Source organism: Kwoniella shandongensis, chromosome 4 (assembly GCF_008629635.2).
Source record: "Kwoniella shandongensis chromosome 4, complete sequence".
NCBI lineage: Eukaryota > Fungi > Basidiomycota > Tremellomycetes > Tremellales > Cryptococcaceae > Kwoniella > Kwoniella shandongensis.
In genome coordinates, this window is record NC_089290.1 from 755,396 (window position 1) to 781,401 (window position 26,006).

At 50.1% G+C, this 26,006-nt stretch overlaps 5 protein-coding genes across 5 annotated transcripts; 4 read left to right on the forward strand and 1 right to left on the reverse strand.

Annotated features, from left to right (window-relative positions):
- Nucleotides 1-451: 451 nt before the first annotated feature.
- CI109_102301 (uncharacterized protein) lies at nucleotides 452-1,463 on the forward strand (the record flags this gene model as incomplete). Its single annotated transcript, XM_032008250.1, has 4 exons — nucleotides 452-569; nucleotides 694-794; nucleotides 1,032-1,201; nucleotides 1,361-1,463. The coding sequence occupies 4 exons, from the start codon at nucleotides 452-454 to the stop codon at nucleotides 1,461-1,463; spliced, it is 492 nt and encodes a 163-aa protein (XP_031857459.1).
- A 964-nt stretch (nucleotides 1,464-2,427) lies between these two features.
- On the forward strand, nucleotides 2,428-6,154 carry CI109_102302 (uncharacterized protein; the record flags this gene model as incomplete). The annotated part of the gene is made up of 22 exons (XM_032008251.1): nucleotides 2,428-2,582; nucleotides 2,748-2,785; nucleotides 2,850-2,859; nucleotides 2,926-2,949; nucleotides 3,014-3,020; nucleotides 3,099-3,173; nucleotides 3,248-3,302; nucleotides 3,373-3,410; nucleotides 3,503-3,577; nucleotides 3,649-3,668; nucleotides 3,755-3,957; nucleotides 4,045-4,150; nucleotides 4,208-4,341; nucleotides 4,430-4,495; nucleotides 4,563-4,605; nucleotides 4,672-4,739; nucleotides 4,814-4,988; nucleotides 5,083-5,181; nucleotides 5,247-5,296; nucleotides 5,346-5,419; nucleotides 5,480-5,604; nucleotides 5,665-6,154. The coding sequence occupies 22 exons, from the start codon at nucleotides 2,428-2,430 to the stop codon at nucleotides 6,152-6,154; spliced, it is 2,130 nt and encodes a 709-aa protein (XP_031857460.1).
- Nucleotides 6,155-6,894: 740 nt separating this feature from the next.
- On the forward strand, nucleotides 6,895-8,841 carry CI109_102303 (uncharacterized protein; the record flags this gene model as incomplete). Its single annotated transcript, XM_032008252.2, has 5 exons — nucleotides 6,895-7,243; nucleotides 7,299-7,440; nucleotides 7,497-8,313; nucleotides 8,384-8,687; nucleotides 8,747-8,841. 5 exons carry the CDS (start codon nucleotides 6,895-6,897, stop codon nucleotides 8,839-8,841), a joined length of 1,707 nt encoding a protein of 568 aa, XP_031857461.2.
- A 553-nt stretch (nucleotides 8,842-9,394) lies between these two features.
- CI109_102304 (uncharacterized protein) lies at nucleotides 9,395-20,826 on the reverse strand (the record flags this gene model as incomplete). The annotated part of the gene is made up of 38 exons (XM_065967128.1): nucleotides 9,395-9,440; nucleotides 9,503-9,767; nucleotides 9,832-9,880; nucleotides 9,944-10,088; nucleotides 10,150-10,223; nucleotides 10,282-10,509; nucleotides 10,575-10,899; nucleotides 10,952-11,095; nucleotides 11,146-11,281; nucleotides 11,330-11,825; nucleotides 11,879-12,284; nucleotides 12,339-12,535; nucleotides 12,586-12,693; nucleotides 12,745-12,815; nucleotides 12,867-12,899; nucleotides 12,956-13,101; nucleotides 13,153-13,270; nucleotides 13,318-13,517; nucleotides 13,564-13,723; nucleotides 13,773-14,127; nucleotides 14,169-14,486; nucleotides 14,529-14,627; nucleotides 14,672-14,788; nucleotides 14,886-15,606; nucleotides 15,657-16,177; nucleotides 16,229-16,935; nucleotides 16,986-17,556; nucleotides 17,605-17,855; nucleotides 17,905-18,109; nucleotides 18,157-18,346; nucleotides 18,402-18,435; nucleotides 18,521-18,569; nucleotides 18,622-19,416; nucleotides 19,466-19,993; nucleotides 20,037-20,141; nucleotides 20,191-20,297; nucleotides 20,350-20,658; nucleotides 20,724-20,826. 38 exons carry the CDS (start codon nucleotides 20,824-20,826, stop codon nucleotides 9,395-9,397), a joined length of 9,432 nt encoding a protein of 3,143 aa, XP_065823200.1.
- A 796-nt stretch (nucleotides 20,827-21,622) lies between these two features.
- Nucleotides 21,623-25,788, forward strand: CI109_102305 (FACT complex subunit SPT16; the record flags this gene model as incomplete). The annotated part of the gene is made up of 21 exons (XM_032008254.1): nucleotides 21,623-21,691; nucleotides 21,753-21,860; nucleotides 21,918-22,008; nucleotides 22,059-22,142; nucleotides 22,196-22,295; nucleotides 22,345-22,432; nucleotides 22,488-22,603; nucleotides 22,655-22,733; nucleotides 22,783-22,971; nucleotides 23,021-23,185; nucleotides 23,238-23,368; nucleotides 23,417-23,519; nucleotides 23,571-23,906; nucleotides 23,962-24,132; nucleotides 24,183-24,363; nucleotides 24,411-24,539; nucleotides 24,593-24,708; nucleotides 24,755-25,227; nucleotides 25,282-25,411; nucleotides 25,466-25,655; nucleotides 25,709-25,788. The coding sequence occupies 21 exons, from the start codon at nucleotides 21,623-21,625 to the stop codon at nucleotides 25,786-25,788; spliced, it is 3,129 nt and encodes a 1,042-aa protein (XP_031857463.1).
- Nucleotides 25,789-26,006: the final 218 nt, after the last annotated feature.

Here is a 26,006-nt window from a genome sequence, read left to right on the forward strand (position 1 = left end):
TCGGTTGTACCGGGCTATAATCATGGGTTCAGTGAGGAGAAGGGGAAATTGTTTGATCCCACTCTGTGTTTTGGCCTAACTGACGATTTCCCAACTTGGTAATTATACGATCAGTGCGATCGAAGGAGGTCCAGGAACCGCCCCGGACGAAGAACAATAAGAAATCCAAGTTCGAAGTTGGCTTATTGTTCTTTTTCAAGTGCGCGCTATTGTTGATCTGACATTGAGGTGCGGTATGTAGCATAGAGTATGAAGAGGATGATGGACAAGAATGCAATTGATCATCTGATGTCTGTTGCTTACCTTGTTAAACATCCATCTATCGAATCAGCATCCGACAACTCATCGCTCAACTGTACTAATTATCTCAAATCTCGACTGCTGAGCTGACATCGCAAAGGAGCATACTACAACATCGACCACATCACCAAACAGCTGGCTCATAATCAACATGTTCGCAGCTAGATCGAGCCTCTTGCTCATTTTCACCGCTCTTCTCTCCTTCTTGCCTCTCACTCTTGCCTCCGCGGTGTCGCAATACCACCTCGACGTCACGAGTCAACCTTCGTGTGAGTGAACTTGCGCTCTCACCCCACATCACATACAACCATCAATCTCAATCCCACATGTCGGCATAGAAAATCAATCATAGAGGATAAAGACTGACTTTGATGTTTCACGTCTACCTCGTAGCATGCTTTGTGGAATGTCATGAGCGATTGGTAGTCACGATGAACTTGCCTGGGAAAGGCGCAAACAGTGTTAATTGGATCAAGGAGAATTGTCAATACGATGTGAGTGGGTTAACTTATCCGTTGTCACCCTTCGTTTCGGCCACATTGCGAACACTGCTACATCATCTGATCCGGATACAATCACATCTTGTCCTGTTATCACTTCTTTGCCCTCCCCTTTCTTGGACAGGCAGCGATAGCATCACTCGTACTCGTTTTCCATCAACGCCGACTTGATTCCACTCTACTTGGTCTGATCACTTGCTAACTAATCTATTGGCTATCCCCTATTCGCAGGGCTGGGTCAACCTGATGTCCCTCTGTCTCCCTATGATTTGCAACTCCCCCCCGAGTATAGCTTATGCTATTGAATATGGCGAATCGTTCTGCTCCCGAGCAGGAGCGAAAAACGTTGTCATCCCAATCCCGGAGAGTTATATGGAAAGTATCAACGGGACTTACTTCAAGTGAGTATGAGTATCACCTGCCTACCTCGGCCCAACCGCAACCAGTACTTCGGTCTTTGGTTCGAGGTCTGATGACCGTAAGGCACGGGCACGGCGTGATCGAGGTCTCGCGGACACACGGATCAATGGCCCAGAAGCTGACTCTTGTGGTGTAATTAGGTCCGAACAATATCTCGAATCGGGGGCAAATATCAAAATCACCACGAGCGCAACGATCGTTGCCACCCTCGTCGGCGTGGCGTTCTTGGGTATTTGTCTATGATCGAAACGAGAAGTTTAGTGTGCAACGACTCGAGGACATCTTGGGCAGGGTTCAATCTGTACTGTATCTTTTGACTATTCTTTTGGTTTGGAAGGGGTTTATGAATTGTTCAAGTGCATAATGCTGCTAAGATAGAGCGACTTGAGTACAGGCCTGGCCACAGATGGTTTACTTCACTACCTGTTACATCATGTCCAGAACAGCCTTGCGCATGAGAGCTCGGCCAACCCTTACTTGGCTAGCGAGTCACGCACAGAACCAGTTGAGAACGATCACAGCCGTATCACCTTGAATGTGGGGTTTTCTCGTTTGATCCAGTCTCGAACAGTACAGATGTCCGAGCGAGCTATTGTGGTCGGCTGGCGCACGGACCCTTCTCGGGTACTGACGACAGATTCTATACACCCCGCGCCGGTCTATTCCCAGCTTTAATGGTGATCTGAGCGTCGCCTTGATGTACGCCACCAGACCTTGTTCCAACAAAAGAGACACACACACACATATTCACACACACGGGAACATGATCCAAAGGGCCCTTTATATCGCACAGTGCGTTGATATCGGAGACCGATCTGCTACATTGTGGTGGTGCAATGACATCTTGGCTGTTTCATATCTATCGCATCTCATGTTCGTTTCTTTTGTTTGCTTAGTCAAGCCCGAATTGCATCGAGACGCTGGTTCGTCTCAAATCCGTTCAATAGTATATATTGTATCTCGCATCATATTACATCCCTATCACCTCGTTTGCTTGATTGGAGACTACTGTGCGCACTACTGGCAAGTGTTATTTTTGTAGCCAAGTTGGTCAAAGGAAAAAGGAAGAACGGATTAGGACCTCTTCATCTTCTCTCAACACAGCAATTCGTTACCACTGTATTGATCTCGCTACATCGCAAACATCCACTCCACGACCGTACACCATTGTCCCAGTCCGAGGGCGCAATCGTCAACCGCACCAACGATGTTCAATATCCACCTTACCTCCCTCTTCGGTCTACTGCTCTTCCTCAGCTCCACACTCGCTTTGAGCGAGTATCAAGCTTTGGCGGTACTGAACGATTTTGCGGAGTCGTTCTTGGCTCCTAACAATATTGAGATTGCAAGGGGTATCAATAGGTGAGTGAGATCGATTACCACCATCCTGACAACTTGAATGCTGGCGGCGGGCGAGAGGTCGAAAACCTGCGATTCAGACAATTGGAGTGAAGTCTCATGTCATTTTCAGGAGATGTAGTTGTTGAGCGGTTCTGGTTGAGCTGACAGAGCCTCTCATTTCGTTAGCACACTGTTTGCTGAAGATGTGACTGGTACAGCGGATGGTAAGTCCATCGCATCTGATACAAAAAGCAGTATACTCAATGTTCGATACTGGGTGACATATAGTCTCGACCAAGTGAGTATGGCAAGTGTGGCACCTGTGCCAAATATTACGGCTGATTGCTGTTCGATGTGGTATCAGTTTCGACGGACGGGAACTCACAACGTAAGTCACAGTCCGAACTAATGTCGATCCTGAGCAGTTCCGCACACGCTAATGTTTTTTGTAGGGAATACGTACGTCTGGCTCTGACCGCACACACCAAGGCATAGAAAACTGAGACCAAATCCTCTCGTATCGTGTTCGTTTCGTAGCTTTTCGGCCTATTTGTCAATACTGCCACAGACCCAACAGATCCTTCACCCTTCGGTTCGCCAATAGCGTACAACGTGAGTCTAGTCATGTCAACACACTGTAGGGATCATGATGATCTGATGTTGTGTTCCCGATGATGATGTTGTAGGTCACCGCGCTTGCCGTCGAGAATAACTTTATCACGACTTCTATCAAGTTTGAGTGTGAGCAGAACACCTTTCGTCAAATGGTTCGACTGTTGGGGGACAACCTGCTGATAGGCTTTGGGAATAGTCAATTATCCGATATTGAACCAAACGTTCCCCATTCAGGTCAGTATGACTCCCTCCTGCTATGCGCTTAGCAGCTGGATTGCCGGATCGTCGACCTTCGTCATGGTGCTGATTTTTACCGTTTATACCAGATCGACGCATTCATTCTCGTCAACGACAAGGGACAAATTCAGCAGTATGACGCTTCCTTCCGACGCTGGGCTTGGGTGAGTAGTCTGACGTCCGTGGAAACCAGCGATTCGAGATCTGACCTTCGTCCCCTGTGACACAACTGTAGGCCACCGATGTGATCGTACCGTACGTCGTGTTCCGGAGTATTCCACATTTCGGGCTGGTCTTCTCAGTATTCGGTCTTACTAGACTGACACGCACCTCGCTCTCAGGCTACTGTTGCCCCACATGGCATCCCGTGTTAACCTGTCCGCTTCATCAGACAGCTCTACCATCCTTCGTTCTTACCTCACTCAGAAGATATGCCACGCCGCAGTAAGCTACTGCAATGGTACGAACCAACAGTACGACTCATATGACGATTGTGTGACCTTTTTAAATGGGAAGGATATTGGTCAATGGTATAGAATGGGAGGTGAGCTTCAACTCTCCCAGACAGGCTCCGTTGAGAGCAGTCTTATGGTAGCCTTATGTCAGCTGATCTGACTTCCCGCTCTTACAGAGGATAACTTGACATGTAGACAGCTCCATGTCGCCATGGTTCCTATTCGACCGGGAACTCACTGCTCTCATATCGGTCCAACAGGCGGCGACATGTGTATACCCAGGTCAGTAATTGGCCTCTTCGTGGACCATCGTTGTTGTGTGCTGACACCCGACTTCAGAGACTATCACCAGGTCGTCCTTGATTCGCATTTCCCGGCAGGATGGCTAGCGCCTAAATATGTCACCCCCGAGAACGTAGGCGAGGTCGGTAAGATCAAAGCTGTAAGCGGACAAAGTCTGGATCCGCTCCTGGGTAAGTCACTCCACTTCACATCGGTATCTGACGCCGCAAACCTTTGCGATGATGATACAGTTGCCTGACTGACGAGTCGGTTTTACAGAGATCGCGTTGAGCGCTTCCGATACGCATTCTTGGGATCCGACGCTCTACGCCACAGCGTTGTTAGGTAAGTCAGGTTCCCACCTTCGCTTCATGTCGTTGCGCGCGCAATGAGCTGATTGAAGACTGCATAGGATACCTGCTCTTCTTCTACGTCGTTGCAAACAGTCTGTGGTTGTGAGTAAGGTCAGATTCGTGATCGAAAATGGCGAGCTAAAACACGTCTTCTACTGTGTTGGTCAGTGCTTACTATCGATTGTCGGAAGTGTTCCGCAATCTTGGTGTGGAACATCAGAAGAATGTCGTCATGTGTATGTCTTCATCCGCATGGACAGCTCTTCGTCCACGTACGCCTTCTTGCTGACTAGTCTTTCGGTCATCCCAGACACGATGAACGTCGTCTTCACGACAATCGCCCTTGCGCTCGAACTGGTCGCTACTCCCGCTTTCGCAGGTCGCTACACACTCTGGGAAGTCCAGTGCTTGCGCACTGGCGGTGTGGTTATTTCGGGATTGTATGTGTTCGAGTTAATATACAGATTGAGGATGAGGCCGCCTTTGTGAGTTCCTCTTCTTCCTCTTCACGGACTAGAAGTAATCTAGGAGGTGCATCGTGTTGGGATGGTTGGAGCTGACTAGCCATGCGTCCTTCAGGATCGTACATCACTTCTTGACCATCATTGCCATCTCGTTCACTGTCTCGGTATTCGAGTACACCCAATCGATGACCTACCTCATTTCCGCTGTGATCTGGTGAGTTCGAACCCTTTTCATTAACGGCTCCCAGAGATAAGACGATTCACACCCGTGATGGCCAGGCTGTTCCAAGCCACGACCGAACAGTTCACCTTCGTCGGTTTACTAGGATGTGAGTCGTATGATGTACATGGACGCAGAAGGTAACCCGACCCGACCAGATCGACTGGATTGGGATCGAAAGAACATATCGAGACTTTTGAAATTCGCTGCTGTCCAAAGTTTCGTCTTCAAAGTGAGTCAGTCGTCTGATCAGAGTTATGAAGTATCCACTGATAGTCGGACGGGTATCTAGTCTGCCAGTGCGATCGGTTTGATCGTATATTGGGGATTACATCAGGATTACTCGTATCAACCCATCGACAAAGCTTGGACCGCAATGGTGTTTATCATTGCAGTCGGGCTCTTGCTTACCCAGATGTAAGTGCAGGTTGGTCTCTGATCCCCCGCCACTGGTGCTAATCCTCTCATAATTTGTAGATGGGGCTCATACGTCACGTATCTTATCGGACGACGAGTCGAGCGCGAGACATCAGTCATACTTCCTCAAACTTTGGGTGATCAGGACTATCCCACTTTCGAACCCACACATAAAAGGAGCGATTCGGAGATCAGTGTAGGTCATACCGTTGCTCGTCGTAGTGGGTACGACTTCGCGAATGTCCACGCCCACGGCTATGGCGAGGTGATTGAGGAAGAGGACGTGTTGCCCTCGCCCCACATACTTCCACATGTCGACAACGCCTCGAGAAAAGAAGGGTCGCTTGAGAAAGCATCAAGCGTGACGCTGGATGTGGGCACGGACGAGAACAAGCCTACGATGCATGCACCACGACCTCCTTCAGTGGTAAGTGCTCGACGAGTACCGTTACCCCTCTCACCGACGTCAACGGCACTATCGCCAACTTCGGATGAAGCACCAATGGTTACGGCGCCTAATTCGCCTGTCGACGATAACGTCAAGCGGTGAGAGTGAAGGACTAGCGGTGCGGTCGATGTACTAGTCTGTAACGCGTGAATGCATCTGTTTGTTGTTAGGTTAGAACAAGTAAACAACATGTGGTCGCTTGCCAGGTCGATAAACAAGGTGAAACATACCGCTTCGGTTTCACTAGCCTGTCCACTAGTAGTCGGCCAAGGGAAAGGGTGACGGCGGAGACAGGGGTTGCGCGCGGAGATGCGGTGTTGAGGTGGTGTACCTGCATGTACTGTGCTGTGATACGTTCAGTATCCCTGAGATGATGCATAATATCAGGGTCACCCACACTTTCATTATGACTACTCATACTGTTATTTTTCAAGTAGCATTTCAATCTGTACTGCACGGTACAACTACTTGGACTCCCGCCGCCTTCCCGCATAGATTACATACTTGCTCAACTTACACTTTACATCTTTTTGTTATCAGCAGCAAAACACATCCTCTGTCAATACAGTTAGAGTAGAGGAAGAGATCGACATCCCCACGACAAAAACCGAAACATTCTTTCATTATCCTTTCTTCATCCTTCGACTACTTGTGCTTATAGACTAGATCTCAGCCTTGACAACGGATTACGTGTCATCCCAAGCTTCCCCTTGACGACTTGAAGTAACGACATCTCTGCCACCTCTTCAGAGGCACGCCGACCAGCCTGTCATTGTAGATAGATATCTTTCCACCTCCCCTTCCCCGACTAGAATCCAACTCGCCGACATCTACCCACCATGATGGGCAGTTTCCATCCAACTCGACGCGAGATCATATTGGTCATAACGATGACCGTTCTTCTCGGTCTCTTCCTCCAATTCGACCTTTCACTCCGATTCAAAGATTCAACAGGATCCGACTCGTTGTTCGGGTTCAAAGTAGGCTTCGGGAACGGTAATAGACACAATGACGATTGGTCCTCTTCCTCATCGTCCGCTGGAGGGGGGGGGGGAGGGGATAGATGGGTGGACGAGGTCGAGACGGGGGTAGAACATTCCAAAACGGCAAAGATTGCAGGAATGGCAGAAGCTAAAGTGAGATGGGGGGAGGAAGGTGCTCCAAGAACGACAGTTTTGGCTCACGCTCCAGGTGAGTTGACCGTGCGACTGGTTCATGATAGAATTGACTTGGACCGCTCGTGCAGGATGGACGATATTCGATCAGATCTACCTGTTTAATGGAACTTGGTTCATCGTCACGGATAACCCGTCCTCGATCCCCTTATTACGGTTGATGACCAGTACTGGAAACGAGATCTGGAACGATGAAGAGTCTATCAAGGGCCGGTGAGTGGTCGCTCCACCTCCATTGACTCGAGCGTGTTGCTGATCGTCCGTCTTAGTGAACCCACTGAACAAGATATGCGGATCATCTTCCCTTCCGAAGCGAAACGTTTGTTCGGTAACTCTGCATCCCTCGTTTCCGGATCCACCTTCCTCGTCAATGATCCCGCACAATTCCTCGACCATTACTATCACTTCGCCGCGGAGCTTCTTGTTGGATTATGGCGAACCTACTCCTCGCTCGATCCTACCATCTCAGCGCAAGGGATCACACATCTCCCTTCGCCATCACGGATGATTTTCCCCCACGTCGCAGCGGGCAAATGGAACGATTATGCCAAGATGAACTCGTTCTTATCTCGGGCGATCTTCCCTTCCATGTCGTACGAATATCAGAATGATTTCCTGGACAGAGCCGATACAGCTCGAGCGTTCGTATTTGAGCGTGTCTTGTTCGCCGACAGAGCTGCTGCTTTTAGAGGTCCGGAATTCGCCAAGACATGGAGAACAGCGTCAGAGGCCGTCACTCTCCAAGCGAGCAAATATTGGTGGTCACCTATCCGAAAGAACTTGCTGGAATTCGTCGGTGGTGGACAAGGTATCGATATCGATATGAACGAGGTCGGATTAGGTGTCGGTGTCGAAGCGGAAGAAGCGGATGAGGATATCGTCGCGTTGGAAGAGGAAGAGGGAGCGTTGGCAGAGGAGAAGGAGGAGTTATTGGAAGCGGATAGACAGGCGAAACAGGCTCATATGGGTAAACCAGTCATCACCTATGTCAGCAGACAAGAATGGGGTAGAAGGATGTTGACAAAGAAGGGTCACGAGAGTCTGGTGAAAGAGCTCAAGGATCTGGAGAAGAAGTACGGATGGGAGGTGAGTGCGGCGGGCCTGTCGGAGTAAAATCACCGTTTGACAATGCTAATGTTCATGTGCGTGGTAACAGATTAACATCGTATCAATGGACAAACTCTCACGAGACGAACAAATCCGATTATCCGCTCGAACGACGGTCATGATGGGCGTTCACGGCAACGGTCTCACTCACTTATTATGGATGAACGCCCAGAACCCCCGATCGACAGTGATCGAGTTCTTCTACCCTGGTGGATTCGCAGAAGATTACGAATTCACATCGAGAGCGTTGGGGATCAAACATTATGGAGTTTGGGATAAAGAAGTTTTCACGGCGCCGGACACGCCCCAGGTAGCTTATCCAGAAGGGTTCCAGGGGAATGAGATCCCATTGAGTGAGTCACACATCCTGTCAGACTGTGAGCATCGAACTGTAGCTGACTTGTTTTTGTAGATGGGAAAGCGGTCGCAGAGTTGATTGTCCAACGACTCCTCGTCGATCGACCACGAGCATTAGAAGAACCAAACGTCGTAGAACCAACGTCATAGACAGACGACCCCTTAGTCATCACATCGCTCTGTTCGATTTCTCCTTCGCATCACATATAGACACAATTTTGTATTTTTACAGTATCCGGACGAGTACGATCATTCTTTCATCCAAAACAACGCATATACCCCACCCTCACCTCACACCGCATTGGATCGTTGGTCTGATCAGTCAATGACAGGCATAGATTTCGGACTCTTTTTTTTTCTCACATAGCATCGATCTTTGTCATCTCTGATTTTGTTTTCCCTTTTGTGTTATTATGCATACATCTGAAGGATGACGGTGATCTAAAGCAATCAACACTGCCGGCCGTGATACTTGCATGACCTCTGCTCCAAGTGCTCGGTGACAAGCTGGTCGAAGCGTCACATTTCGTTTCTAAACCCCTATGCAGACCCATGCGACGTCACCCAAAGTCAGGTTACTATGTCATACATTTCTATTTCTTCTTGATCACGTCAAGTATATACTAAGCTACTGTGCAAGGGTATACATATATGTATCCTTTCCTCTCTACTTCCTTTCGCATTCCATCATTACTACTCACATCTAATCATCTCTTTGACTATGCGCCTTGTTATACGCCACCACGACTCTGAGACAAGGTCAATATCATCAGCTCAACTCTTGCCCTACCTACGACGTGTTCACACTCACCTTCCGATTTGCTTGAAATACCATTCCCTCGCCGTCTGCTCCGGGATAGGCAGGAATGGTCCTCCTCGGCCATCTCTGTTCACAAGGTTGATCCCATTCGCTTCCAACGAAAGCGATTGTAGTTCTTCAAAGGGTACTTGCCAGATCACTTTGAGTCGTCGGAGTTGAACTTGAACAATTCGGTTGTTGGACAAGATGGAGACGGCGTCGTCGCCAGGGAGGTCGATATGTGCGACATAAGAGTCTTGGAAGAACGCTCCGGCGTCTATACGTGCGTATAATAGGTCAGCGTGAGCTGTCTGTATGCTAGGGAGGAATAGCGGACTCACCTAAATCTTTCAACCATGACTGACCCAGCGCTTCCCTTGCAGAGAACGGCTACATCATGGTAGATCTGTATTAGCTTGTTGACAGTTACAGAAGTCCATTATGCACACTTACCCGCAACACCCCATCTGCAGAGATGAATCTCGGCAATCGTACCCTGTCGAGATCAGATTGGTCGAACACCGTGGTCGTGTTCCTGATGCCTTCAGTCGACGCCGAGACGAAGTCCATCACTCCAACGACCGGCTTCGTGAACAGGCTGAAGAGGGGCAAGTACTACGGTAAGTAACCATGTGACGATTTGACATCCCAGCACTTACCCAACGAAACCTTTCCCTACACCCTTTGCAAATCCTGCTGCACCTCCTTTCTCCGCACCTTCCATAGGTTTTGACTGAAGGGGGCCAGAAGATCAGCTGCAAACTCGATACCGCCATCAGAGAACCACTCACGGCAACCCCTTCGAAAGCGCTGGTTACACTATCTGCAAAGGCGCTGGCACCTGCTGCGACACCATACAACGCATGCTTTGGCTTGTTTCGTCGCCTTGTCATCCTTCGCTTGTTCTGGAACTCGGCGTCGAGAGTAGCGGCAGAGAGACCTTTACCGATACTGCCAGTGACCTTTGTGACACTGTCCGAGATACCAAAGACCGTCTTCTTGGCGAAACTCGTTGCGCCCTACATTCCAAGTATCATCAGCCACCACTTCCCAGGAAAGAGAGGGAAACGCCTGCCCAACTCACTCGTGCGATACCCAATCCTATATCCTTGTTGCCGTGCATCACAATACCCTGATAAGGCTCGTAGAAGATGTCCGAGAATCCAGAACTGATGTTATTGAACAACCCAACTGGATTACCAAGGAAGTCCGCCGAACCGAGAACTCGGTAGATCTGCGAAATGAACTGCTCTTGGTAGTGCAGTAATACTCGTTCTTGTAATGATGGGATACTGAGTCGGACATTCTCGAGGAATAGAGCTCGGAAGTTGAGCGGCGAGCCGTTGACGTTACCGAGAGTCATCGTGAGAGCGTTAAGAGCGTAGTAGAATGGGTTCCGGGTCGACACCCTGGATGAAAACATCAGAACTTGCCCTAAGCCTACTAACATGTACAACTCACTTCTCGTCCACATTGACCCTGTCAGTTCGCATGAACGACAATTCCAGTGATACAGGCTGTAATTGCAGCGCTTCGAAGAAGACGTCTGCCTTGGTCGAGGCAATATCCGGCTCTGGGATATCCTTGGGATGTTCGATGAGGACACTGCAATCATCGGTTAGTAAAATCACCGATTCCAACGAGGACCAACTCACTCTTGAGTATCCTCTCTCCAAGCAGCGCCTTTGAACTTGACAAAGTCTAGCAACGCAAACAAGAAGTCCTCGTCTAACTCTACTGTCATAGCTTGCAACAAGATCGTAGCGTACTTGACAAAGATAACTCCGTGCGCTGGGGTGTAGATCAGCAACGCGTCAAGGGATATTGGATCTTACTCACATTGGTCCTTGAGCACTGCGACGGATGCTTGAAGAGTTGGATGTGATTCGAGTTCCTTACCATCCTTCGGTACGACGGTGGGGTACAAGATAATTGGGAATAATCCTCCGAACAGTTGATTGTCAATTTGGATCCATTTGAGATCCACAAAGGCATCATAGTACTGTGGATAGTCTGAGTATCCCAACTTGAGACCTCGCAGAGACAAGTAAAGCAGCTCGTCTGGTCGTCGCGTGATCACTGAGATTCCAATGCCCTCGAACTCTACGACGAACGAGAAAGTCGGTTTCTCGCTAACTGAGATCGTCTCGAACGCCATCGAAGACGATGATAGAGAGGTTGAGCTATCGGTACGACGGATACCCCCGGCATTCTGTCTCGTGGGCTTGTAAACACTCGTCTCCTCGTTATACAGGGATATACTGAGCAATTGCGATCCCCCGTCGGCTCGCACGTCGATCGAAACAGTGACAGATCGTTGACCCTGCTGCACACGCTGCGAAGGGATCAGTACTGGTGGCATGCTCACTCGGGACGAATGCAACTCACCGGCACCTTCATAGGCGTTTGTATTCCTATCGCCATCATGTCCACCGTGTTCGGCAAAGGCACGGGATCCGCACCTTGTCCTGGATCCACAAAGAGCCGGATTCGCTTGTTGTCCGCTGTGGGCCAATCCCAAGCGTAATCCTCTGTCGCCCTAGCGGGTAACGATCGTAATGGTCTCTGTTGACTTGTGACATCGTCATCGGTCTGCTGGTACTTCAACGACAAGCCGGTATCGTTGCGTAACTTCAATGGCCAGGTGTCCGTATCTCTGGAGACGTAAATGAAGATACTCGAGCCTTCGATATGAGTTTCAACCCGAATCAAATAGGTCTTGGTGCCTCGGCTGCTCTGTCGCTGCAAGGTGAGATTGGTGCGACCGATATCTGCCATGTTGAAGGGAGCAGACCTATTGAACAGCATCATCAGCATCAGTCTCTCATATGGACCGCCGCTGACTTACCATTTGAGATTAGGCTCGTCGAATGCGATGCTCAATTGGGGCGGAGCCATGTGCTGCAACTCGTGTATAGGCATTCGCTGTCCTGGAGCTACATCGAGCACATTCTGGGTACTATGTTGTCGTATCTTGAGAGCATACGAGAACGTGTTCTTGATCAAGAATCGAGGGGCAATGGTGATGACCTTGGTCAATTTGTACTATAAACGAGTATCAGCACCATGCCTTGCAAGGCTAATTGTGAACTCACCTTCCCGAGGCCCTCAGCGTAAGACAGTCCGACGTAGTTGTCACTCTCTCCTGATGCGCTCGTCATCACAATCTGCATGTCTGCAGATACTGGCTCAAAGGACAGGGGCTATGGAGACGGTGTTAGTGATATGATCCACGCAACGACACCAGCACCCACTTGAGACCATTTGGAATCGTCCACGCTCAGGTGCAATCGGTTGCGTCGATCTTCGTTTGGGAAACCGAACACTAAAGCGGAAATCAGCCAGAGCCTGTGCGACAAAGGTACTCTCGACTTACTGAAAGGTGTTGGAGTTTCGCGGTGGTAGTCATCTGAGAGGCAAATCGTCAGTGGGACACAAGACAAACGTGGAACCACCACAACTCACTTGCGAACAAGTCACGACCAGCAAGAGGCTTCTGGCCACCGGTCCATGTCTTGGCAGTGAGGTCAAACGGTAGACCAGTCTTATTCAGAAAGATGAATGGACTGTATACTTGGACCTTGAAGGCGCCGCCAGACTCGGGATATGTGCTACAGTGTCTGTTAGCGCTGTGAAGTTTACACAACCGCTTCATTGCTTACAAGTAATGAAGCTTGAGGTCGAGCTTCAGGCCATGCTCATCTGCAAGCTGGAAGTGGTCCTCTATCGGCAATTCTGGATCGTCGGTATTGATAATCGCATAGTCACTCTGCTTGAGATCTAAAAGCAAATCAGCTTGATCCAGGACGTACCGACACTGCACGCACTGGTGTCTTCAGGCGCAACGCTCAGCAAGAGCAAGTGCGACAACTCGACCGTGTGGATCGGACTAGAACCGCCCTTCACCAAGAAATTGCTCGAGCTCAAGCCAGTGTTCTTGTCGTGAATACGGAACTTGATGTCATACGGCAAGAGGTTCTCAAGCTCGACCGGAGCTCGAAGTGTCAAGCTCATCCGGGGATAAATCCTGTGGGAGGTCAATATGAGTCGAAGTACACGGAGAGACGACGCACTTGGCAGCAGGATCCTTGGCGTTGAAGTTGGCCTGCGCCTGGAAGTAGAATGCAGGCTCTTTTGGAGTCTGGTGCTTGCAGCTGATGGGTCTGATGGGTCTAGACATGAGCTGCTTCCAGTGCAAAGGCATGGACCAGCTGTAATCGAAGCCAAAGCCCTCTGCAGGACCTGTCAGCTATGTGCGCTAGATCGAAAGACAATGACATACTAAGAGGTCGTAGCCTGAACCGTTTCTCAAAGGCAGCTTCCAAGGGCAAAGGACATGATTCTCCAGGTGCAATCTTCATGGCACCTGACGCCGCCTTACCATGCGCATCCACCACAATCATCTCCACCGGCAAGCTGGTCTGGTTCTCCACGTTCAAGGTGGATCGGAAAGTGATGACCTTGATGTTATTTTCAAGCTTGATCTCGCAAGTGAGTTGGTGCGATACCTTGTCGAGTCTAGGTCGAAGCGTGAGAATATGATCGCCCTCTCTGTCGACGGAGATGCCGCGGAGTGATTCCCAAGGTGTGTCTTGAAGCTGTATCCCCAGAGCATTGTGTCGCACAGCCGAGACATTCTGTGACAGGAGTCAGCAAACATTACTGCGGTGTAACTCACGTCTCGAGTATGCTTTCGGTCCTCAAATCGCCATGGCACGTCGGCACCATCATCGAGGCGTTTGACACCAGTCACCGACTTGTTGAGATCCGCCGCCTCGGGCCAGAGTAAGATAGTGAGACCCGTACGGTTTCGAACCCTGAAAGGGGCATCGGTACCTCGACCTTCCTTCGCTCGATCACCTTCTTTCGTCCACATGGTCATGGAAGTGATAGCCAGCTCGATGAACGCTGAGCTAACGTTGAGCTCGAGACGCTCGCTGGCTGATAGGTGGACGTTTAGAGGGTTGTGACCAGGACCAGCAGCGATTCGGTTCACCTATAGAGCGGTCAGCAACAGTGCAAGGCTTGATGTACTCACCCTCAGATCAAATTTCCAGGGGTCCATGAGAGGCTCAAAGTACGAGTTGGTGAGGTTGAAATATCGGATCGAAGTGGTTATGGAAGTTGCCATTTTCATCTACAAGGTTGTCAGTCGAGTCGTAAACCCCCACCGCAACTCACATCTCCGGACCAGTCATTGATCATGACCATGAATTCGTTTGTAGAAAGATGCACCATAGGCATTTCCTGGAGATCGCCAACAAGCACGAATTGGAAACCATTGATTCTGGCTTTGAGCTGCAAAAGGGTCAGCGAAAGTCTCTGGGAGTCCGCTTACCTGTTCCTTTGACACTAGAACCTGCGCTTTGTCCATCGAGCTGCGTTGTCGACTGACCGAAGATCGCCGTCCAACTGATCCTCGCCTAGTTGACTGCTTGGCAGGGACGAGAGCTGTCGACGTGGACTCGGTCACACCGTCGTCGACAAGACTATCACGGCGATCCTCCACAGCGTGCTCATGGTCGCCTTCAGGCGGCGCCAGGGCTTTGGTAGCCACAGCCGTCGCTTTGTTGACAATGTCGGTGATCAGCATGATATCGGTGTATGAAGCTCGGAAGATGATTGGATCCGGAATCTCTACCTCGAAACTTGTCATCTGCTGAGATCCACGTCGGCGAGTATCGAGGGATAAGGCGACGCTGAGGTCGTCCAAGAACTTGACTCTATCGTTGGGTCGGTCCATTCGACCAAAGGACATACCGACACGTTCGATCTTCAATGCTAGGACGCTCTGCTGCGAAAGCAGAACCTCCTTGATTGACAGTTGAATAGCTTGAGTCTTTGGGTTGGTGTCATCCGCAATCACGATGACTGTCGCGGCGATGATCTCTACCCGGAACGCAAGAGCGCCGCTTTGTTTTGGACCCTCTTCGATCTCTTCTATCTGAGCATCGGGAACCGAAGCTCCAGGCTGCGCAGGCTTCTTGAATGGGCTGACAGCAAATTCCAGTAAAGCTGCTAGTGGGTCTACAGCCAAGATGAAGCGAGGGCTATCGATGGTAACGATAGCAAGAGCCGATTGGTCTGTACCGCCGGCCATGGTATATTGCAGCATGCTGGTTGTGACGTTAGTACATCTTTATAAGTCATAGGTCGGGTGACTCACATCTGGTTGCCATCATGACTCGCGGAAGGAATGATGTCTCGGAACACACTGTTACCTGATCGAGTGTTGGAGAAGGACAAAGTCTTGAGGGAGAACTCTGCTTCCATGGCTCCGTCGGAGAGCTTCTTGAAGCCCAAATGTGTCTTGACGAGGGCGAAACGAGCGATGCTGTTCTGCTTGAGATCTTCTTGCACAATCGCGTCGACGGTGTACAGCTCGAGCGCGATCTGTCCAACGGAAAACACAAAGTCAAGAGACGTCCACAATTTGGCAGCGTCCTGGTTGTCAGCCTTGACCACCACCAGTTCGGGTTCGAGATTGACACCCGGGTCTTCCGGCGATTCGTTCATTGGGGTTTCAGGGGTGGAGATGGTAGCAGGAGTATCTGGCATGGATTCTGGCGATATGTCGGTTTCGCTGAGATCGCTGAGCGCGCGCGGCAGAGCTTCGACAATTCCCATGAGCAGGATGTATTGCCGTTGCGTCAACGACAGCTTGACGTCGGACATCTCTGTCGTGATCTGCAATCATCATCAGTATGCTTTCGATGCGGTGATAAGGTCACCACTTACCTCTGTATCCGCATGGTGAGGATCCGATCTGTGACTGGATCCTCCTGCTTGCTTGATGGCAGCGGTGATGGCGACGTCGTCGACCATCTGCAAAGCCGACTTCTTATTCCCCACCGTGATCTCCGATGCGACGCTGATTCCTCTCAAGCTCGCATCAATTGTAGCGGTATCATTGGGGTCGTTGAGGTATTCATTCTTCGCAACGATCTCACCGAGACGAAGAACGAGAAGATCAGGCGAGGTAAGTCCGTCCCGAGGAAGAACGATGATCGGGGTGCTGACAACGATGTCGAAGTGCATTCGGGTGACTTCCGAAGCTCTTTGTACTGCTGCCTGTTGGGCCGCATCGTAAATCGCCTTCATACGAGCGAATTTCAAGGCAAACGCATACAGATCGTGTACTGGTTTCTCCATAAAAGTGAATTTGAGGGATCCTGCACGAAGGTTGACCGAGGAGTTGTATCCAGGGAAAGTCTCTTCATCTTTGGGGTCGAATGTCTCGTAGCTGAAGTCGGCCAGCTCGTCTCCTTCAATTGTCAACAGCTTCTTGAAAGCTGGGTCGGCCACGGAACCCTCTGTGAGGTCCTCTAAGGTTAGACTACCGAGTCTTGCTCCAACTCGAATAGTCCCCGCTCTCAGAAGGACAGCTACGTCGGCCGAGGGAAGGGCAAGGAGGGCGAAACGGTTGTCGTTGTTCTCGAGCGACACTACAGGCATGTCAGATTGATCTAACAGGTATGTAGAGCACGCTGCTCACCTTGTGCACTGGTAAGTTTCACACGGATACGGAGTTTATCTGTGGACTCCTCCTCCTGTACCGCACTTTCCTCCTTGCTATTCCCGTTTACTCCATCTGCCTTTGCCGCTTCTTCTTCATCTCGCGGAACGAACGTTGTCATGATGAAGTCGTAGAGGGTCAAGATTGGCTCCGGGGCGATGGTGAATTTGAAAGTAGACAGCTCAGTGTCGATGCTCATGTCCACTCCTTCGTGGCGTGTCATAAATTCTGGTGAATCCTTCTGTACCTTGTTGAATTTAACTTGGACCAGTTTCAGATCTGAAGGCGAGTCACTGCCTTCGTTCGCAGAAGACAGCAAGGGCTTCCTCGCACTACCCTGTTCAATCATCGCCAGCGTGACCGATCGCAGGAATAAGTCGACTGACATGTCGTATTTCCGTAAGGCGAATGTGAAACCAAAGCCTTCCAGTACAGCATCGGCCAAAGGCTTTTCGGTATTGGCAGACGTAGATCTGAACAGCGAGGCCTGTAGTTTGCCAACTGAGAAGGAGAATTCAAAGGAAATCTGACGAATCGCGCTCTTCTGATCCTGGGGAGGGGGTCAGCCCGAACTCTTCGACTGTAGAGAGCGACGTACCTCTGTCTGTCCATCTCGAGCTTCGTAGAACCGCTCTCCCTTCCCTCCGATGGAACTACTGTCATCTCGATCCTCAATCGTCCTAGTCGATATCATCGACCGGCTATCATCAAAGTTGTATTCTTCGATTTGTGGCTTGCGGAAAGAGGGGCGGGAATCAATAGGCATGGAAGGAGGTGCTTGCGTTTGTGGGACATCATCGTCATCTCCGAATTTGGGAATGGCAACGTCGATAAATTTCATGAGAGTTCCTGCACGGAATTGTCAGGGGTCGTCGGGCAAGGTTGACAAAATACTCACGGTACTTTGTGTCCGAGAAATTCACATGAAGTTCGGGCAAATCTCCCGCGATCTTGAAACGAGTGAGATTCGGTGCGTTCACGATTGCGTTCTGGACAGCGAAAGTCATGCCAATACGCTCGACGATGTGCAACTCGCTGGAACTGCCTTGGGTCGGAGTGTCTAGTGCTTGCAGACAGGCATCCACATCCGGACCCATCAGAAGCTATACGTTGTGAGCTCGGGAATATGTTGGAGAGCACACTAACTTACTTGCGTAGACTCCAGCCGCAGATCGAATCGGTCGTACATCAAGTCCTCCAGCTGCTGATAATCTTCCTCGCTGTATTGTCGGCCTCGTTTGCTCTGGACCTCTTGTAGTTGATCCTTGTCCGCAAGCTTGCTTCCAACCGCAATGTGACCGGCATCGAGGACCAGTGTTTGGCTTTGCTTGGTCTTGACGCTGCGAGGCCAGTGAGCCAAACTTTCCCGTTCCAAGGTGAGGGTACACAACTTACTCCATGGGGATGATGATGATGGGCGCGTTCATATCTAGTTGAATGTCCACGGTCTGCAAGAGTCAGCGAAAATCTTATTACTCTGCTCACCTTGTGTTGTTCAAGAGCGTATTCTAGACCGGCTCGTGTCTCCTTCCTTAGACCATCTAAAGTTTGTCCCGCAGCATCCTGGTCACGTCGCGGTCAGCAAATACTACGTTAGATTACCCATGTGACTCACCAAAAGCGCTCCGATCGATTCAAGTTGACTCTGAGGCGGCTTCAAGAACTGTACTACAGCCTCAACGTATCCACGATGATAAATGATCTCAAGGTGTCTCATTTTCACCGTCACTGCGTTGTCTGCTCTTCCATCTAGAGGATTCTGCTCCACTTCCATCACGAAGAACGGGTCGGCGTCATCGGTTGTTCCATGATCGAGTTGAGCGATCGCTCCTTCTACCCCACCTTCTTCTGCGAGGGTTTCTTGACGGTGCTTGCCCTTACCGTCCTTCACGCGGACAATTTGCGGATAAAGGGAGTCAGGAGTGGTTCCGTCGTACACTCTGAAACCTCCTAGGGCTATTTTCCCCTTCATCGAGTCGGTAAGCTGGACAGCGTCCGCTGAGAACGAGTCGAAAACCAGAGCGATAACGTCCTTGTTCGCTCCATGAGGATCTGTTCGTAGAGAGAAGGAACCTTTCTGTAGTTTGGCTGATATCCTGACTTTCATGTAATCGCGTGGTGTAGAACCGACAGTTGTGGTGGCAGCCGCACTGGCATCGTAGTCAATGATGTCGTCAAGCTCCTTCTTCTCCTCCTCTGACATTCCTCCTTGCCCATCGGCTGGATGAGCAGCCGAACCCCACAACCACTGTCCCCATGTTTGCTTTTGTGGTTGATCCCTCAGCCGTTCAGCTTCCATCTTCCGCCTTGTTGCCGCGTCCTTCTTCGCCTTGGCTCGTGCTACGGAACGGAAGAATCGGATGTCCTCGTATGACGCTTTGGTCTCTATCTCTACCAGCGCCGTGCCCTCCTACGCAAGATTAGCACTACCTCTCCAAATTCAGAGGCGTCCAACTCACCTCTGCGGGCAAAACTTTGCCATCCGTCAAGGCCAATTTCTTCACATACAGGTCCACGTACTTCTTCCTCATGTCTCGCCTCTCCTCCAGATACGCCCATGTCCATCGCCTGTTTCTTTCGTGTACTTCCGCCTGAATGGCATTTAGAGCGAACTTTAAGCGGGCTTTCGCTGGGTTTTCCTTGAACTCTGACTCTGGTGGCCTAAACTTGTAGTATTGATGTGTCCGTCGGTAGAAGTGGAACACATCAACGACTGATAGCGCATCACGGTATTGATCTCGATCGACGACAACCCCGATTTCATCGAAGATCACTTGCGCGTCGATCTTTGGGATCTCGTTGGACATGGTCTTGTTGATAATAGCGCGAGCTTCACCAGTGACGGGTTTCAGGATGTATTGATGTTTCGGAGACCCTGTCAACATAGCTTTGAGAGCGTTGATCGTCCCCTGTCGATCGTTGGGGCCCTTATCCAAGCTGCCGGTATCCGTGTCAAAGTACACGGCGAGCGCTCCGAGTTTCACGAGCTAAAATGTTGTTAGCAGAGCCGTGACCCTTTCGTTAGCTTACCTTGTGCACGCCATGCAAACTGTCCTGAATGAATGCTTCCACCCAGTTCTCGTCGGTTGAAACAGCCTTGAACTCGTTGAGCGTGACACCGGCGGCGAACGGGTGCTAGGGTGAGGATCAGCATGGGCGGCCTGGAATGGGAAAGTACACTTACATCTGGCGTGCTCGATCCATCCTCGTATCGGACATGGATGTTCTTCACATGTATCTGGACATTGTCCACCACCTTGGATATGATTGCACCGATGTACGATTGTTTGGCTACGGAGATTTGTCAACACTAAGCAACCGGGCCACTCATGTCCCAACTTACACTCGTCGTTGCCACCTTCGGGTCCAACTTGACTGGCAGCACTGTCTACCGCTTCTGCACTCTTGAGCTTCTCCTGCTTTGTGGCCTGGTCCACTCGTTCATCTTCCTCTGGGTCTACCTTGCCTTGCGGTCTTGCTCGTGCCAAAACAAACACGTCGTCGATCGTGATCTTCACCGGTTGGGTCTTGAGCGAAGTCCACGGTACACTGATGGAAAGGGTACCGATATCTCCGGCGACGATTTCTACAGGCAGACCGAACCGCTCCAGTAGGGACTTCTTGAGACGGAGGCCATGGAATTGTAAATCACCTGTTGAGAGTGGACGATGAGTAGGGGACTACAGAAACCCACGGTGAGGTCATCAGGTGACTCACCGCTGAAGACGGAAAGCGAAAGATCTTGTGGGTTCAAATTCTCCACATACGGCGAGACGTAAACATCCAGCAACCGTAGCGCAACTCCTTTTAGGGCCTGCATTGCCAGCAGGCAGGAGCAGGTATGAGTAGGAGGTCAGCTGTTGGAAGGGTGACAATCGATACGAAGTCCAAGCCTTTCTCGAAATCGGGTCTTCTCTTCTGGTTGATTGTTTCGCTAGCTGCTTCTGATGACGAATGGGTAGATTTCTGCAGGTAGTGGATGTTGGTTATCAGTGTTGAGAAACAGTGAAGATCAAGTTCAAACCAAAAGGTTGTCCACAAGCAAGCATCATTGGCGTCAGGCGTCATAGGACAGGTACACCACGTGGCAGAGGAACTGGAAGCAACAAGGCTTACGTAAGATGTGTCGCTTTCGAAAACCCATTCCTGTGTATGCAAATACAAGATCAGCTTCGCACCCCAGGTCTATCCCGATTATAGAATGTATCTAGGACGGCATTAAAAGAGTTTGTTGTCGAAACTGACAACTCCCTTTTGCTTCAAATCTAACGTTTGCTTTAGGGAACAGGAAGTCACTATTGACTTACTGCGACAGGTTGTGGACATGGGAAGTGGAGGTGGGGTTAGGTGACGCCACAGGTGTATATCCCCGACATTGGGCTTCGGCGATATAGCTGTTAGAGGGCGCGTCTGTAACGCGTTTGCCGCTTGCCATATATGAGATTTCATTATTCAACTAGCTTGATGCACTCAACTTGCTATAATCATTCCTATCGTAGCTTCCTTCTTCCTCGCCATCACCGTAAACACCACATTCTCGTCACGGTACAACAGCAAGTGGTGCGAAGAGCAAATTCCTTCCATCCATCTTCGTCTCCTTTACGACCTCTCGCAAAATGTCGGAGATCGTCCTCGATTCGGCTCTGTTCATCAAGCGTGCAGAGAAGATATTTGCAGCTTGGGATGTGAGTGTACCTTCTTTGGTTGTGATCACCCAATTGCTGACTGTACATTCCTCCACAATAGCAACCGACCAACGACACCAAAGATTTGGACGATGTCACTGCTCTTCAATTCGTTCTTGGAGAACCCAATGACGAAGCAGCGGCATTTGACAAGTCGTCATCAATTCATGTGAGATTTGTCTTCATGTGGAAGGCCAAGACTGTAGCTGATTCTCTTACTATACAGCTCTACCTCCTTGGATTTGAATTCCCTTCCACACTTATCCTATTCACCAAAAAACCTCGCAAAATTACCTTTGTCTGTAGCTCCTCGAAAGGTGTGTGATCAGCAAGAGTGAAAGTAGAAGTGAGCTGACGTCTGCTACAGCCAAGCTCCTCCGACAACTGGAATCAGCGAACGGGATTGAGATAGATATCAAGGTTCGCTCGAAGGATGAGGCTGCTGCCAAACGTAAGCCTTGGTTCCTACTAGTTGACCGTCCAGCTGAACCCCGACTACTACAGAAACTGTCAACGAACTGGTGTTGTCTTTGGGAGATGGAAAGATTGGAGGCTTACCGAAAGACCGACCAACGGGAAAGCTTGTTGACGATTGGAATGCAGCGTTAGTGCATTTCGTATTTGATCGAATGTCGAAGCTGATATCGCTATAGTGTCGCATCCTCCAAAGGCGGTCTTCAGGTGGTGGATGTCTCTACTTCTGTGTCAGACATTTTGGCGGACAGAGATGGGGATGAAATGGTACGTTACCACATGTTGAGAGATGTCCATAGCTGGGCTGACCAACCGAGGACAGATAAACGTTATTACCGGAGCTAAAATGACATCGACTACGATGGTGCACTACTTTAAATCCAAGATGGAGTCCATCATCGACCGGGGCACTGCAGTTCCCCACGAGTTACTCGCACAGTGAGTTAAGTGCATTCTTAGCGAACTTCTGTGCTAATGTTGAGCGTCCAGGATGATCGAGGAAAAGATCGGCAACGATGAGAAGGGCGCGGACATGAAATTGTGGAACAAGAACAGCTCACTCGGAGAAGTAAGTCATGCGGCATGACTGTAGCAGAATTGCCCTTACATTGGTGCAGGTTGACTTCGCTTCCGCCGAATGGGTCTACTCTCCTATCATCCAATCTGGAGGCAAGTACGATCTCAAAGTCACGGCTATGTCAAACAACGACCCTTTGAAGCCCGGTGTCGTTCTTGCCAGTCTGGGTATCCGATACAAGAACTACTGCACCAGTATGGGTAGAACTTTCTTCATCAGCCCGACAAAGGTGCGTGGATGTTGTACATCGCATGACAAATTGCTGACTGTGGCTGCAGAAACAAGAATCATACTATTCATCTCTGCTCGATGCCCGAAACGAAGCTCTCAAGCTCATCAAAGCAGGCGCTATCGCCAGCGATGTGTACAAATCGGTGCAGCAGTTCGTAGAATCGAAGAGTGCAACATTAGGGCAGGCGTTCCTGAAAAACATTGGGTTTGCTGTGAGTTGTCGGTCTCATCAAACCAGCAAGTATCCTGATATTTGGTTTCAAGACCGGAATCGAGTACCGAGATAGCACTTTTGTGCTCAACGCCAAGAACGGACGTACAATGAAGGAGAACACCATTCTTATCCTGACGTTGGGATTGCAAGATCTTCCAGACCCGAAGAAGCAAGGCAAAACGTCAGTGTGATCGGTTCGTATCGGTGGCTCCGGCTGACCCTTTCGCAGATATTCCATCCTCCTGTCCGACACCGTCAAAGTTGGTCAAAACGGCGCCGTTGTTCTGACCGAGGGTTGCACAAAACTCAGTGACGTGGTGATGGAGCTGGAAGTGAGTCTACAGGGCGGCCGTAAATAATTACGAAGCTGACGACGGTTGTAGGACGAGGATGAGCCTGAGCCCGCTCCGCCACCCAAGAAAGCCAGCGCTAGCAGTAGCAAGCCTAATGGCAAGTCACCAGTCAAGACTCGAGGCGCAGTTGGGGGCCGGGTGCTTTCAAGCAAGACCCGTGGAGGCAACAGAGATCAAGTAGAGCAAACCACTTCGGAGAAGATCAAAGCGAACCAAGCTCGCTTGCACGCTCAACGGAACGCAGATGGTCTGAAGAAATGGGAAAAGGGTGGAGCTGGGAAGGATGGCTCGCAAGACAAGGTGGTCAAGCGATATGAGAGTTACAGGAGAGAGGAGCAACTTCCTAGAGCTGTTGAAGATCGTCGAGTGAGTTTTCGCTGTATCGTTCAATCCGGTTGCATTGCTGAGGAGCGCCTATCAGGTGTATGTTGACGAACAACGGCAATCTGTTGTGCTCCCCATCAACGGTTACGCGGTTCCTTATCACATCTCGACCATCAAGAACGTTACAAAGACCGAAGAGTCAGATCATATCGTCTTGCGTATCAACTTCCAGTCCCCAGGTCAGATTGCCGGTAAAAAGGAGGACATGGTAAGTAATTACTCTTGAACCTGACAGACGGCGCTAACTCATGAATGCAGCCTTTTGAAGATCCCGATGCCAACTTTATCCGTTCTGTCTCTTTCCGATCGCAGGATCAACGGCATATGCTCAAGGTGTTCGACGGTATCACGGCGCTCAAGAAGGCTGCGACTAAGCGGGAAGCTGAGAGGAAGGAGCTTGCAGATGTTATTGAGCAGGAGAAGCTAGTCGAGATCAAGGGTATGTTTCGCCGTCTTCTCACAAGTGCAGAGCTGACGTTGCAACAGGTCGTCATCCTTATGTGCTCAAAAATGTGTTCCCAAGACCCGCTCCAGAGGGAAAGAAGACCGATGGTAACCTTGAAATCCACCAGAACGGTATCCGATTCCGTCCGGACGGTCCAGCGTCGAAGATTGGTAAATTTTGACCCGCGAGAACGACTGCAACGCACACTGACTCGCACACGCAGACTTGTTGTTCAGCAATATCAAACATCTCTTCTTCCAGCCGAGCGAAAAGGAGCTCATCGTTATCATCCACGTCCATCTTAAAGCCCCCATCATGTTAGGGAAGAAGAAGACTTCTGTGAGTTACAAACAAAAGCTACTGGACATACTCTGACACATCACAGGATGTGCAATTCTACCGCGAGGTCACGGATATGTCGTTCGACGAAACGGGTGGAAAGAAGAGAAGAGCACGATATGGTGATGAGGATGAAATCGAGCAGGAGCAAGAGGATCGAAAGCGACGGGCAGAGCTTGACAAGCAATTCCACGACTTTGCACGACGGATCGAAAGCGCTGCTCAAGCTCAGCAATACGAGCTGGAAGTCGATGTGCCCTTCCGAGAGCTCGGATTCTCTGGTGTTCCCTTCCGATCGAACGTCCTCCTTCTCCCAACCACCAATTGCTTGATCCACATCTCCGAGTTCCCCTTCACCGTCATTACTCTCTCAGAAGTCGAGATTGTCCATCTTGAACGTGTGCAGTTCGGTCTCAAGAACTTTGATATGGTCTTCGTCCTCAACGACTTCAAGAAGGCGCCTATACATATCAACTCGATCCCAGTTGTGCATCTCGATAACGTCAAGGAGTGGCTAGAGTGAGTCGTCCCAGGACCACACAATTCCGAAACTGACCTTTATCCCTTGCGTAGCTCGTGTGACGTCCCCATCTCCGAGGGTCCTGTCAACCTGTCATGGCCTGCTATCATGAAAACACTCAACGACGATCCTCAGGAATTCTATGCGGAAGGTGGATGGAGCTTCCTTACCGGTAGCGGATCTGTAAGTCTTGTTTTTTCGTGATAGCTAGGATCGACGTGCTGACCTTTCACGCAGGACGCCGAGTCGTCAGAATCCGAAGAGGGATCAGCGTTCACAGAAAGCGATGTATCAGACGAAGCCAGCAGTGGCGACGATGACAGCGAGTCTGCGTTCAGTGAAGATGGCTCTGATGATTCTGGTTCCGAGGATGACCTTTCGGATGAGGGGGAAGACTGGGACGAGCTGGAGCGCAAGGCTAAACGAGGTGAGTAGCTTCGCAAATGCATAATGGACTGGGTAGCTGACTATTACGTGCAGCCGACGAGAAGCATGGTAGGGACCGAGGCGGTGATTCATCGGACGACGGGAAAAAGAAGAAGAAGGGTGGCAGGCGATGAGACGTCGGGTCATATAATCAGGAAGTGTTGTAGTATTAGTAGTCACATATCATCACGCGATGATGTCGATATCTCCATGCATGATGTGTTTCATGGAGAAAAGCTGCCATACCAACAGAAAGATGCGAACAATCGAATGATTAGGCTAAGGATCACGTGATATGTTTATCGGCTCTCGCGTTTTGCCGCTCACAATTCAAGATTTTGATGTCCACCAG